The following is a 14,509-nucleotide window of genomic DNA, read 5'->3' as shown; positions in this document are numbered from 1 at the left end:
CTCATTCAAAGGAGAGGAAAAGACAACCTCCTCCCACCACTTTCAGTCCATGAAAGTATAAATCTGAACATAATTTGAAGACAGTTGGCCATTTTATGTATGTGATGCATACACTCCTGAAGAGACAAAATATTAATTTCATACTTGTTTCTCACTGGAAAAGTTAAAGAAGAAATAAAGAAATTCAAGAAGAAAGTAATTCTAACGTTTAATCACAAACTCAGCCTGAGGTCACTTCCTGGTTTTGGTAAAAGCAAATTGTGTAGCTAATGTCCTATTTAAGGATGACCAACAAATTCTGAAATCAGAACTTCCCCGACCTCCTTACAGATAAAAGATGTCACTGTCCAAATAAGTGTAGAATACAGCTATTAATGGAATTAACAGTCACAGAAAGATGAATGTAGGCAACAGGAATCAGTGCTGCGGAACTGAGGACTACAAAACAATTTGTAAACTGAAGTCTATTCAACACAAAATCAAAAACATTAAGGAGTTGTTTGCACTTAGCTTCGCAACATTTCATAGCAGCATCTAATAATCTTTCCTCCATAATTTGTAGTATCAGATATCGATATGATTACAGGCATTTTTCAGATTCCCTTGACAAAATTTCAGGTACAATATTGTGATTAACAGCTTAAGAATAAGCAATATCTGCTTGTTTCTGAATTATGGGCTGTGGATGACTAGTAACACTGAGGAATCCAGAAGCAGCTGTAGTTACATTTACTGAGTGAGAGACAAGCAGGCCAACTGGAAAAGGTGTATTAGGATAGAAAACCCTGGATATCACCAAGGCTAGAAAATAATTCTATTTGACAGGAAAATGTATAGGATACAGCTTTCTCCTGGCACTTCAACCTACAGCAGCTCATAAATTCTCTCAAAATCAGTGCTGAACACTGCAGACTACAAGAATAAGCCTTGAGGACGCACCAAGTGTTCCTGAAATGCAAGAGCAGGTTACTCACTATAGCCTTATGAATTCTATCTGAAAGGAAACACCTTTAAATATATATATATTTGTATTCAGCTTCCTGAAGTAATTTTTTAATACAACAGTATTAGATATTGTAGAGACAATGAGTAGAAGGGTTATCTGTGTATTTCCTGGAGATCAATCAGCAGAACTACACGGCAAATTTACAGTGTATATTGTTCTGAAGCTTATAGAAGTGCTCACAAATGACAGAGAGCACCACTCTCCCTCCTTCAAACTTCCTTTTTTGTTTGTTTGTTTGGAACAGGAAGACAGATTTATAAATTGTGATGCATCTTGTCAAGTAAGAAGTGAAGGTCATCTTATCACTGGTTTTATTTGCATTTATCTTTTAGAAGACTTGGAGATTTATTTCATTACCAGTAGATTGTCAACACGTAAATAAGGAGACAGCAGATGTTCTCTACAGATTCATTGATGAGTAAGTATAAAGTTAGCTGTTGGCCAGGAAAACTGTAAAAGATTCTTGGAATTACAGTTGTATAAATAGGCTAAAAACCTGTAACACAGGTTGCATTTTTGGTTTTAGTCTTGGCCTCAATGTTCTTGGCAACTTAAAAATGCATCTGTAATTCAAGATATTCTCTGCAAACAGCCAAAACCAGAAGCAATCTTCTTTCACAAAGCCATTAAATATAAACTGGGTGAAAATAAGTGCTGGATCTATCTGGATTGCAACTGCATATCTCTCTCAGAATGTATCTATTCTTTAAGTAAGGCCTCAACTGGTGTGACTAAATGTCTGCAATTATCTGGAACAACAGCCTGTTCAGATCACTACTGGTATCTTGAGCAGACCAAGTTCTAATCTCTGAAGCACCTTATTTGGACATACCAAATTCAACAGACTATCAGTAGTACAAAGAATTCAGGAAGCAGTAATGTGTTGAAGGCCCCCGAGATGTTAAGTGCTACATATCTATAGTTGCAGATCTTTTTTAATGCAAATGAAACCATGAAAAATGAAGAAGCATACATGATCTATGTGTATAAGCCTTTGCCAATCCCTTCCCCTTCAGTCACCACAAATCGGTTTTTATCTCTTATGCTGCTTTATCTAAGTAAAAGACAAGCCAAAGGCTGAAGGTAAGCTGCACTGATTCTCCCTATTTTTAATTCCATGGTATTTCTTCCCCTTCCCCCTACATCCCTTCACCATCCTAGCAAAGGACTCATTTATGACATTTCCTTAATATTTCTTTTCCCTAACTTGCCTACTATGTTTAATTCTGCAGCTTCCTTTAATTTTTTTTTCATGTGTTTGTGCATCTCTGGTCTTGTTCCCTTTCTGACAAGGATTTATGAACTCAGCCACTGAAGTTATCAGTTATTGTTCTTCTCTATGTCCACACCATCAGGTCCTTAACTATTTATTTATTTTTTTTAGCTTCTTTCTCCAAACCTGTCTGGAAAAGATTACTACCCAAACAATAAACAGTCTTGGAAAGAGAGAGGTTCAAAGTTGAAACACTAGAAGCCCTCTTCAGAATTCTAGACCAGCTTTGACAAGCAATAAGAACCCCTGCTAACAAAACCACATCCAAACCTGAAGAATTCACATGCAGCATTACAGCATAAAGGTATCAGGCATATAGTCCACACTGCTTACCTGAGTCTTCACTATCATAACAAGTCCTGCTATATTGCTGTAAGTCCACCTGAGGGGGCAAGTCTTGTGTTGACACTGGAGTTCCTCGTGGATCTGCATACAGCAGCAGCAAAGGCTGATAGTGACCTTTAATGCACTTTGTCACAACATCTTTCCATTTTGGACCAATCTGAATTAACAACAACAATAAAAGAATGCACGAAAATATAATAAGCTCTGTTCACCCCTCCTCGTACTTCTTTCAGAGTTTTAGTTTTCTCTGACATTTTTTAACTCTTTCTATAAGCAATACTGAACTGGACTCTCCAAGAAAGGTCTGGAACCAACCTAACTAAAATCAAGGTATTCACCATCTTAAGGCTTGAACACATTACAATTCCTAATAAAACAAGACTAGAAAAATAATCCTTCCCTTTAAGATTCCCCCCCCCCATAAAAAGCTTTTCATCCTCAAAAATGTTTTAACTTTTCATCAGTCAAAAAAAAAAATCATTAAAATGTCTTGATCCATAAAAACATGAATAATAAAATACACCAACAGCATGACAGCAGATTCAAGTCAAGGCTAACCACTTTGGTGTATTTCTGTTGTTACAGAACCTCTGCAAGCATTTTGACAGGCCAGAGAATATTTCATATAGTTACATTAATCACAAAAGCGTTCCAAATGCACTAATACAGGTTTCACCTAACACACTGAATATCTATTCCAACAGATTTACACCATGTATGAGTATTCTGCTAAAGCACTGTGCTACCTATCTTTGTTTTGCTGGAGAGAAATGTGACTGAACAAATGCAAGGATTAGAGTTTTTCCTTTGAGACTGAGCTTGGCAGGACTACAGGACAAAATTTTCCTCTCTCATCTTTGTGCTTCCATGACTTGAAGGAAAAAAAGGGCAGTGGTGTGAAATAATGTCAAACAAACTAATGGGATGTAGTAATAGTGTGCCAAGATTCCAGTACTGGTATCTTTAATGCCAAGGGCCTCATGCTTCGTGAAAAGGGGATAAAAAAGCACTAACAGAAGCAGAAAATTTGTTGTTGGCAGCAACCACTAGGGAAGACTGGCATCAAGATACTTCAACAAAGAACCCAAAAAGCAGGCACCAAATAGCTATACTGCTTGTCAGCAAGTGAGAGATGTATGTTAGCTGTGTGCACAAGCGAACTGTAGGATTTCAAAAACCAGCATAAAAGCAAGACAGGCAGCCACCACAATACAACTAAGAATAGGGCTTCTGAGACTACCAATATTCTTTTTTGAGAATGCTTTATTTTGCTCAGAAAAAGGTGCAACAGAATTCAGGATCTTAAGTGGAAAAACATCCAAACTTCCTTAAAATCTGTAGAAAACAGTATGGATATACACAAGAGTAGCTTATTCTAAACATTAATTTCTCACCTCTTTGACATGAGCGTCATCAAAGTACATCCACTTGCGGATTTTAGTTTGGAAGAAGAATGTAGAATAGTGTTTTCCATAGTAACAGATCATTCCCACCAAATACAGCTCTGAGTGTTTTGCTCTGTCATCAGTTACTCTGAAGAAGAGCTTCAAGAAGGGAGTTAAAAATGAAAAAAGAAATTAATAAAATGTCCGGAATTTTACATACTGTTATGTTTTAAGACCTCCAAGTACTATAGAGAGGTGCCAGGTTCTTACTTTAATGATCAAGAAAACAAGGCAATAAATACTTAAGTAATTAACCAATGTTTAAGCAAGCTCAGTGATACAGACTAGGTACAGAAGTCTACCAACTCAAGGGATTCTCAAGATTCAAGTCAGTCCGGGAGACTGTGCCTGCACTTTAAGGAAGACATTTACAACAATAATAGAATACCTTTTCAGTATCTGGGGTGTCATTCTATTTTGAAAATCTTTATTCTCTGTGTCATGCTGCCTGATTATATTAAATATTGTTAAAACATTAATTCCTCTTTGTTATGTAGAAACAAAACATTTCTGACAGTGAACAGCTGACATTTATTCTGACTTAAGCTAAGACAAACTCATGACAACACCACATAAAAGATAAACTGAATACATTTGTAGGTCAAAAGAAGTCAGCACACAGAAAAACTATTTTCTATTTAGTTGACCATGTTTTATTTAAAAATGCACAGGACTCATTTTCTAGTGCATTACTGCTTTGCTGTGCAAGGACCACAATGTTTCATAACCACATTTCCGTTAACTTGCACTAATTTTGGTACACTGTGCACTGGCAATGCATTTTTTAACATATGTGTGGGTAGATATATTTAATTATTTTAATGTAATAAGACTACAGTGAGACACAGCTACAATTTGTTATACCAATAGTTCAGCTCTGTAGAATAAGTGTGTAGAATAAGTTCAGCTAATGTAGAATAAATTAATCCTTGAGGGCACAAACCTCCAGATACCAAACACTCTCAATTTAATCTATCTTTCAGTCACAGTGCCAGCCACCATCTCTCAGATTGCTCAGTTATAAATAGCTCTTAAGTGTTATGACCACATACTTCAATGAAAAGAGGATTTAAAGGAGCACAAAAAAACCAACCATGCCAAACAGCTGAAACTACCAACAAACCCAGACAACCGCAATCTACATTTTGTCTTCAAAAGAAACAGAAACAAACTCCTGTTATTCAAATGAAAGCATACACATGTATTTTCATAGAAATAGCACAACCCCCAATAAATTTTCCTTCCACTCGATTTTTTTTTTATATTCAGACAAGCTCTGTTTTGTGGAGTAATTTTTAATTTTCAGCAAGTTCAGAAATTCAAGAAATATGCAATTATATTAGTATTTTCAGAAGGCTGTGATGCACTGAGAAACAGGTCAGATCCTTCAACCTGCTCTCTACTCCCCCTATCTATAGACAATGAAAAGGTAAAGGTGGTGACATTTTACTTTTCTCAATCTCCTACTATAGATTCCTGTGTCTGTAAGTAGTGTCAAAATAAAAAAACACTCACATCTCCCAGTTTAAGGCAAGTGCCCAGACTGTGAATAACGTCCTCAGCCAGGTCAGAGTGGTCAGAGTCCCAGACTAAGCCAATGGTGATGATCTGTGGAGAGTTCATCAGCACACGACGAATACGGATCTTTTCCCCGCAGTTACTCTGAGGATTTAAATAAAACAAAACACTGAATATAATCCTCTTATTATTATAACGTTAGGGCAAGGCACTAACAAGTATAAGTTTCAAAAACAGCTTCCAAAGAGGTGGTGGATAATAGTCAAGATAACGAGTTTCTTATGTCACAGATGAGAAGCATTAGCAAGAGTATCTCGTATTTTCAAGTTTTAAAATAAACATTGTCGATTCTTTTCATACTGCTAATAATCATTAAAAGGCATAGTGCAAAAGCAGGCTTCTGTAAAAAGAGATAAGCCAGCATACATGAAAAGAGTCCAAAAACATTCCTAGGAATTGGAGGGAAAGCTCACTTTCTTTGGATCAGAATCTCAGATTAAAAACTGTATTTACAGAGACTTATGCTTTCTACGACAGTTTCAAAAAAACATTCAGGTGTTGCTTTGCTGTTAAAATTGCATGCTGTTTTACAAGGTACTCGTATTAGAATAGTTAGACCCATATTCATATAAATGTGGGAGCAGATGGAAGATCTGGATGGCATCTTTACAGCATCATGAAAAAAAAAGTGTGCTATCTGAAATAATAACTATCACTTAACTTTAGTAAAAAGTGCTTTACCCTGTTTTAGGCTGGCAGGGATGACAACAGGGGTGGGATATGGTGGGACAAGACAACAACTGGGACAAAGTCTCTTTGCAACACTCATTTTTGCCCTGTGGCAGGTCACAAAGGTATCTCTGCAAAATTCCAGGAAAAAACCAAAACAAAACAAAACCAACAAACAAGCCCCAAAACCCAAAACAACCAAGACACTTTAATACTGAGAACAGTTTCTCATCTCTAAAGAGAGACCAGTGTCACAACTGAATAGAATAATTTCTGACACTACAACCAGGGAAGAGATCATAAAGCATTTCTTCCCCACAGCAGTCCAGAAAATTGTTCAGAATTTCAGTCCCAATTATCAGACAGAAACAGAAAGAAATGAGCTTAACAACAAGGCACTGAAAGACGGATATTTTTACAGGCAGAGGACAATGATGTTTTGTCCTGGGTTCAGCAGTAGCAGTCATTTTTCTCCTTCTTAGTAGCTGGTTCAGTGCTGTGTTTTTGACTTTCAGCCTGGGAACAGTGCTGATAACACCGATGTTCTTAGTTGCTGCTCATTAATGTTTAGTCTGACCAAGGACTTTCTGAATCTCATGCACTGCCAGGGAGGAGGGGAAGCTGGGAGGAAGCAGAGACAGGACACCTGACCCAAACCAACCAAAGAGGTATTCCATACCACAGCATGTCATGCCCAGTATATAAACTGGGGGCAATTACCTGGAAGGCTATCACTGCTTGGGTCGGGCTGGGTATCAGTCAGCAGGTGGTGAGTGGTTGTATTCTCTTCCCTTGTTATTTCCCTTATCATTATTATTACTGGTGGTAGCAGTAGTGGTTTGTGTTATACCTTAGTTACTGGACTGTTCTTATCTCAACCCGTGGGAGTTACACTCTTTCGATTCTCCCCCCATCCCTCTGGGAGTGGGGGGAGGAGTGGGTGGTGGGAGGGGGGAGGCGGAGTGAGGGAACAGCTGTGTGGTTTGAGTGACAGGCTGGGCTTAAACCACAACATGTTTAAATGCAGATTATGAGGCTTTAATATTGAGGTGACTGTATTCACACATATTTTGCAAGGGTCATTCAAAGTACAAACATTCCTGTGGATTACCACAACAAACCTATCTCACTCTTAAATTGTCTTCTTTCCTTCAGCTAACTCACATCATCATTTTTCTGCAAGAGAGGAGGAATATGGCATTCTGATAAAAGTTTCCCTTGCATGGCTTTTAGGCCATCCTTAGCTAAGCCTCAAAAGAGAAATTTCCCAAGAAGAAAAAGAAAGGGGCAGCAACTAGTGGTAAGCAATTTTATCCCACTGATTATTCCACAGTTAAATAGCAGTTCAACCTGACAAAGAATGTCTTTCTATTAAATTTCCTATGCCTTAGTTACTAAATAGCTGGACTCATATGAATCTTTTAGACAACAATACAATACCTTCGTTTCTTGTACTCAGATGAGCCACTATTTGCCAATTTTCCAAAAAACAAAATAATGTTTTGATGGAGACTAAGAGTGAAAGTTTCAGAGTTACACATTACAGAACTTGGGGGGATAAAATGGAAATACATTGCCCCCAGACAACATGTACACAAATGATTCCTGTTAGAGCCTGTATTGCTTCACTGAGGACTGGTGAGGCATCCAACAGTTGCATTATATGAAGCAGCAATTATGCATCTGTTTCCTGCCCTACCTGTTAATCAATGTGAAAAAGTGTGATGATATCCCTTCTTGTATACTTATCTGCAGCCCTGGATCTGGACATACTCAAAAGGCAGAACAAGATACCAAACTCCTCTTTTTGAAACCCAGCCCTTACAATTTAAAGAAAAAAATATATTCACATGAAGCTTTTATAGACTTAATTCAGCTGAATTTTTTCAGATTTTTACTGCATAGCAGAATGGAACATTTTTAAGAATAACAGCCTGTGACTATCAACTGGACATATGCAGAAATTGTTTTTAAGTGGTTAAATGCCAGTCATCACTCACAACTTAGCCTACAAATTCTGGTCAGTTTCTCCCACACTCCTCACTGAAAAACAAGCCAATACTCCCTCAGACTTTCTGTGATAATTCCTGCCTTTGGCACAACTCTTGCAGATATACTGTGTAGTCTATAAGCTTTTCACTGTCAAGATACTCTCTGGCAGTGAAAAGCAGCAGTCCTTTCCTCTTTCACTCTGATCAACATTTTGGCTGTAAGTGGCAGGTTTAGCAGTTTGGTCAACAGATCAATTTATTCTAACTAAGATGTAGTAATGAAGTTGGATGGAAGCTTATCAAAGCAAAACTACTGATTTCATACACATAATTAGTAACTGACGCAAAAATTCTGTATGTGCCATAGCCGGTACTATTGAAAAGATTGTACCATAATTAATCATTTCTCATGCTATTATTATAGATGAAGCACACTAGCCTCAACAGAAACAATCACTAAAGAAACTGTGTGAACTGTGGAAACACTGTTCTAAAAAGCTTAGCTAATCAAAACCACTGTCAACTTACATACATTTCCTATAAAAAGACAGCCTCCAAATTCTTTGTCATTTCCATTCCTTTAGGTAAGATACCAGAACTTTCATCATAGGATGAAAGCCACATGATTGCAGCTTCATGTAATCCTACCGCTGGAGGCCTCGCCAACTCTCAGTGAAGCTGAACAGCAAACATGAGAAGTACTTCTAGCAGAAACAGACGTGAACAGGAATGGATTGTGTGACCATTCCTTGAAAGGAACATAAGCGTTCCCAATTTATTCCTCCTCACCACCTTTTCTCATGGTTTCTAACTCTCTGACACATTCACTTTTAGTTTTCACCCAAAACTCTGAAGCATTCATTTTTAGTTTCCACACTATTTCTATCCCTCTTCTCACTACTTCATCTAGTCAAAGAAGCACTCAACATCAGCAGTTTAAGTGAGAGGTACTGAATTCAAACACCAAGAAAACTCTCTTTATCGTGATGAGCTGAACCTTGAAAATGCTTACATTAAAGGTACACACCACTGTAATACACTAAACCTTTTCTGTCCTTTTTGTACCCTTCTCCTCTCCCCCCCCCCCCCAAGGAAAACTAAGGATACTAACTGGACAATTTCGTAGGTCTCCCATTGTGCTGGCATTCTGTAGTAGCTCTCCAAACATATCTGGAGTGGGTTTCTCTCGTCTCTCCAGCATACAAATAGCTTGATTGCTTCAGTACAGAGAAAGCACAAGGGGAAAAAAAAAAGTTTAATAACAGAAAAAAAGCACAAACCCACATTACGTAAGTACATGTTTCACCTAAATGTTATTAATAGAACTGTAAAACCATATAACATTTTTTACATTTAATATTATAGTACAGAAAAATCACATAATTATTCAGTGTGAATTACTACACCTTCCATGACAATACTGCATAAAGAAAACAACTATAACTTAAAATAGAAACAGTTTGTAGTTTGGCTTAAAATTTACATCTTAAAAGCCAGCTTCAGGCTTTTTTATTTATACTGATAAATACTTGGTTTCAAAATTAAGTATTTGCCTCATAATGCTTCCCTTCAGTAACCACAACCCTATTAAAGTAGGACAGTGAAGCAACACCTTAATAATAAAGCTATAGGCAAAAATAGCATGGTACTCAACTAATTTCAACTGTCCCAAGTTGAAAGATGACAGTAAGTACACAAGAATATTAGTGCTCAAAGCATGTTCAACCTTAAAATGCTTTAAGTAAATATATTATTTTTTATTGATGGTTTTAAAATATCTTGTGACTTAAGATTTGAGATATTTAATATAAAATACTGAATACCATTTACACAACTTCTTTCCTGGCCAGGAAACATATTAGTTATGTTTTTATAATAAATAATATTCTGAATACCCAGTGTCTGCTGGTGACCTAAAGGAAAGCTACAGTTTGATGGAATGGCAGGTAGCAGCCATAAGGGGGAATGCTTTACAGCACTCCTGATACACTTGTAAAATGGTAGTTTTTAACAGTTCTGCATAAGAGCAGCTAGAAGTTTTCAAGACAGTTTTTTGGGGCTCTGTAAATACATATCTCACACAAGAGAAGTTTTCATCCAATCAAAATTTCAAAACCTCAATCAGATTAAGCAGCTTGTAACTGAGCAGCAATCTACTAAAAGAAGACTAGAGCTAGAGCTATTGCTCTGTGCACAATAGAACAGTTAGCGTTGGAAAGGACCTTAAGTTCCAACCCCAAATTCCATGGGCAGTGATGTCTCACCCTACACCATCTCCTTTAATGAAAGGTTATGGTGACCAGGGGAGTTCCCCAATAACTAGAGAAAGCAGGAGCTACATATCCATCAAGAGGGTTTGAGGAACTACAGGCTGGTAAGTCTTGCTCCAGTACCTGGGGTGATGACAGATCAAAACACCCTTGGAAATCAACTCCAGGCATTTGAAGGACAAGAAGGTACATCAGAGCAGGCAGCAAAGAGTTACCAAGGGCAAAATACACCTGACCTACATGATTATCTCCTGACATAAAACAATGGGTTCTGCTGAGGAAGTGAGAGCAGTTAATATCATTTGGTCTCTAGGAAGTTTGCCAATCACCTCCTGAATTCTTGTTGCCAAACTGGGAGGTGTGGACTGCCTGAGTAGAATATATCTGGACCTTCAGGCTCAGAGGACCAAAACATAACCAGCAGTCAAGAGCTGTGGTTCTTCAAGGGTTAATACTGGGGCTGATGCTATTTAACATCTTCATTAACAACCTGGATGATGAAAGAGAATACACCCACATCAGGTTTACAGATGACATCAAACTGGATGGAGCAGTCAATATACAGAAAAGGAGTGCCACCACCTAGAAGGTTCTGACAGATTGGAGGAATGAGCTGATAGGAATCTCATTAAATTCATTAAAGGAAAATAAAAAGTCTTGAACTTCAGATGAAGCACACCTGGTGCAGCAGTACTGGCTGGGCACTGAACAGCTGAGGAGCAACACTGCAGAAAGCTGAAGGACAAGCTGAACATAAGTCGGACTCTTTGCAGAAGTGAACAGAGAAAGGAGAAGAAGTAAGAGGCACAGAAAAGGAAATTCTGATTGGATATAAGGAAAAAATAAAAATAATAAAAAAAAAATTAAAAAAACACACTGTGTTACTAAGCAATGGAAGAAGCCACCCAGAGAAGTAATGGAATTTCTAGCCTTGAATGTTTTCCAGACTCAGCACAAAACCCCAGTCAGCCTCATCTAGCCTTGAAGTCAGCACTGCTTTGAACAGGAGGATGGAGTAGATGTACAAAGGTCCTTTTCAGAGTAATTCTTTTTTTATCTTTCTTAACTCATCTGCTCACATATTAAGGTTTTTCAAAACGTACACCACAAGACCTTGCCCCTACAGCTGTCAGATTCAGAATCACAAACAAGACGACATGCCTAAAGGGATATCTTCTGCTCCACTAAATCCTCACATTCTTTATAACAGTTATCAAAGCTCCACCAACTTTAAGCAAACCATGTTCTGGAGATCTAATCTTGTGAAGGAAAAGCTCAAAATGCAATACCAGTTTAAAAAATAAATACAGAAAAACAACACCACAAACACAAAACAAAAAAAAAAAGAAAAGGAAAGGGACACACACACATGTTCTCTTCCTTTTAAAAATTTCAACTCACCAGAGTGAGGTTGTGGAAATATAGTGTACCATCTGGATGAAAGGCAGTGGGTCAGATGTGGCACCACAGCTGGTACAAACACACTAAAGAGAAAGAAAATGTGATACATTGACAAGATTAAACAAGTACTTTCACAGCAGCACTTCTGCTTGTATTTTTTTTTTATCACGGCAATCTATGTCTTACAAATGAAAATTTGAAACTCGAGAAGTTGTGATTGGTATAACAGGTTATCATTACCTCACCTGTTCAAACAACGTCATTGCAAACTTCTGATGGGAAACGCAATGTGATGCAGTGCAAATATCTTCCTTTGTCTCATCTGCAATGTGGAAGTGAATTCGCATTAACAGGTTTTCCTAGCCAAAGAGAGAAGCAAAACAGCATTAGTACATTTCAAATGTAAACAAAAGTTAAAATGTAAATCACAAAAGCTTGTCAGATGTAATAATGTTGTAAGCATTTTTTATGGAGATAGAAGGTTCCTACAAATTTTCACGTCGCTTACAAAACACAAGTTAGCGTATCTTTGATATAAAAGAAAATGGCTACCGCTTCTGATTTGCAATGTTGTGTCAGGTTAACCCTTTATTTTATTTCCTAGCACAGCTAAAGATTTGTTACTGCTTATTCTATTCAATTCTTAAGCAGCAATGGATTTGACAAATATAACAGGAAGAGCAGGTCTGCAATTTTAAAAGCACTGCATTGCCACTAACTTGTCCTCATCACCACAAAGTAACCCTAATCAATTTCTACATTCCCCAAGGACTTTGAAATATGGCAAATAAGTTACATTCTATGAAAAAGAGAGAGAACTAATAAATGAAGGGGCAGACTAAAATCTGCATGAAATAAAAGCACTGGCATTTTCTAGATACTTTTTCAGACAACTCCATATGTTTTCAAGTTCCCAGGAGTTCTTGTCCCAGGACTTCCTCTCCTCTCACTGTTGCCAACTTTAAGCTGGGGGTGACAAAAGTCTACTGATGCCTCTTCCAGCAGCACACCTTTCACTATTACTATGAGCTGCCTGGATGGCTTCTAGGCCTGCAATAAACAGATCAAGATTAATTATTAGGCAAAATAGAATCACAGAATAGTTAAGGTTGCAAAGGACCTTAAGATATCTAGTTCCAACACCTCTGCTATGGGCAGGGACATCTCACACTAAATCATGTCAATCAAGGCTCTGTCCAACCTGACCTTGAACACCACCAGGGATGGAGCATTCACAGCTTCCCTGGGCAACCCCTTCCAGTGCTTCACCACTCTTCACAGTAAAGAACTTCCTCCTTATGTCCAAACTTCACCTGTTTAACTTTGAATGTGTTACCCCTTTGTTCTACCACGACAGTCCCTAATGAAGAGTCCCTCCCCAGCATCCCACAACCCCCCCTCAGATACTGGAAGGCTGCTATGAGGTCTCCACACAGCCTGCTCTGACCTTGTACAATTTTCTTAGAACCTTAGAGTCTAAGCTCTTCTTCCATTTGAATTAAATCTTTGCCTTTACGGCTGAAAAGGTTAACTAAGTGAAAACCCATGGAATTTGATCATGAGATGGTCGAAATCGAGATCCTCAGGACAGTGAGAAGAGTGTGCAGTAAGCTCACTGCCCTCGACTGCAAGAGAGGAGACTTTCGCCTCTTCAGGAACCTGCTTAGTAAGGTACCATGGTATACAGCCCTAGAGGGCAGGGGTCCCAAGACCCCTTTGGTTGATATTCAAGGATCACCTCCTACAAGCTCAGGAGTGTTGCATCCCAACTAGAAGGAAGTGCACCAGAAGGGCCAGGAGACCTCCCCGGATTGATAAAGAGCTGCTGAGGAAAATTTGAAGGAAAAAGGAGGCTTATAAAAGGTGGAAGCAAGGACAGGTAGCCAAGGAAGAATACAGTGATGTTGTTTGGAAGCTAGGGACAAGGTTAGGAAAGCTAAGGTCCAGTTAGAATTAAACTTGGCTAGGGATGTTAAGGATAACAGGAAGGAATTTTACAGGTATGTAGCAAATAAAAAGACAGACTAGGGACAACATGAGCACCCCTCCAGAAGCTACTGGAAGAACTGGCTACACTGGATTTGGAGAAGGCTGAGGTTCTTTATGACTTCTTTGCCTTGGTCTTTGCTGGCAAATGCTCTGACCACACAACCCATGTCTTGGAAGGCAGACACAGGGACTGTGAGATGCTGCAGACGCTGGCCCACTGTAGAAGAGGATCTGGTTCGAGACCAACTTAAGAACCTGAACGTGCACAAGTCCATGGGCCCTGATGAAATCCATCCATGGGTCCTGAAGGTGCTGGAGAATGAAGTTGCAAAGCCACTGGCCATCATATTTGAAAAATCATGGCAGTCAGGTGAAGTTCCTGATGACTGGAAAAAGGGAAATATAACGCCCCTTTTCAAGAAGGGGAAAATGGATGACCCGGGGAACTACACACCAGTCAGTCTCACCTCTGTGCCTGGCAAAATCTGGGAGCAGATTCTCCTGGAAGGCATGATAAGGCACATGAAAAACAACAAGGTGCT

General features: G+C 38.5%; 1 protein-coding gene across 3 annotated transcripts in view; it reads right to left on the bottom strand.

Annotated features, from left to right (window-relative positions):
* The window catches only part of USP54 (ubiquitin specific peptidase 54), an 81,768-nt gene that overhangs the window by 25,103 nt on the left and 42,156 nt on the right, over nucleotides 1-14,509 (bottom strand). For all 3 annotated transcript variants that reach the window (XM_005153863.3, XM_031053049.2, XM_031053048.2), the window contains exons 5-10: nucleotides 12,224-12,337; nucleotides 11,979-12,061; nucleotides 9,419-9,524; nucleotides 5,585-5,731; nucleotides 4,019-4,168; nucleotides 2,613-2,781 (exon numbers count right to left, since the gene is read on the bottom strand). In XM_005153863.3, the coding sequence (XP_005153920.2) occupies nucleotides 2,613-2,781; nucleotides 4,019-4,168; nucleotides 5,585-5,731; nucleotides 9,419-9,524; nucleotides 11,979-12,061; nucleotides 12,224-12,337 (769 nt within the window). The remainder of the gene's footprint in view (nucleotides 1-2,612; nucleotides 2,782-4,018; nucleotides 4,169-5,584; nucleotides 5,732-9,418; nucleotides 9,525-11,978; nucleotides 12,062-12,223; nucleotides 12,338-14,509) is intronic.

Source organism: Melopsittacus undulatus, chromosome 4, assembly GCF_012275295.1.
Source record: "Melopsittacus undulatus isolate bMelUnd1 chromosome 4, bMelUnd1.mat.Z, whole genome shotgun sequence".
NCBI classification, from domain to species: Eukaryota; Metazoa; Chordata; class Aves; order Psittaciformes; family Psittaculidae; genus Melopsittacus; species Melopsittacus undulatus.
Note: the sequence above shows the minus strand (reverse complement) of the source record. Positions and strands in the feature narration are given on the sequence as shown.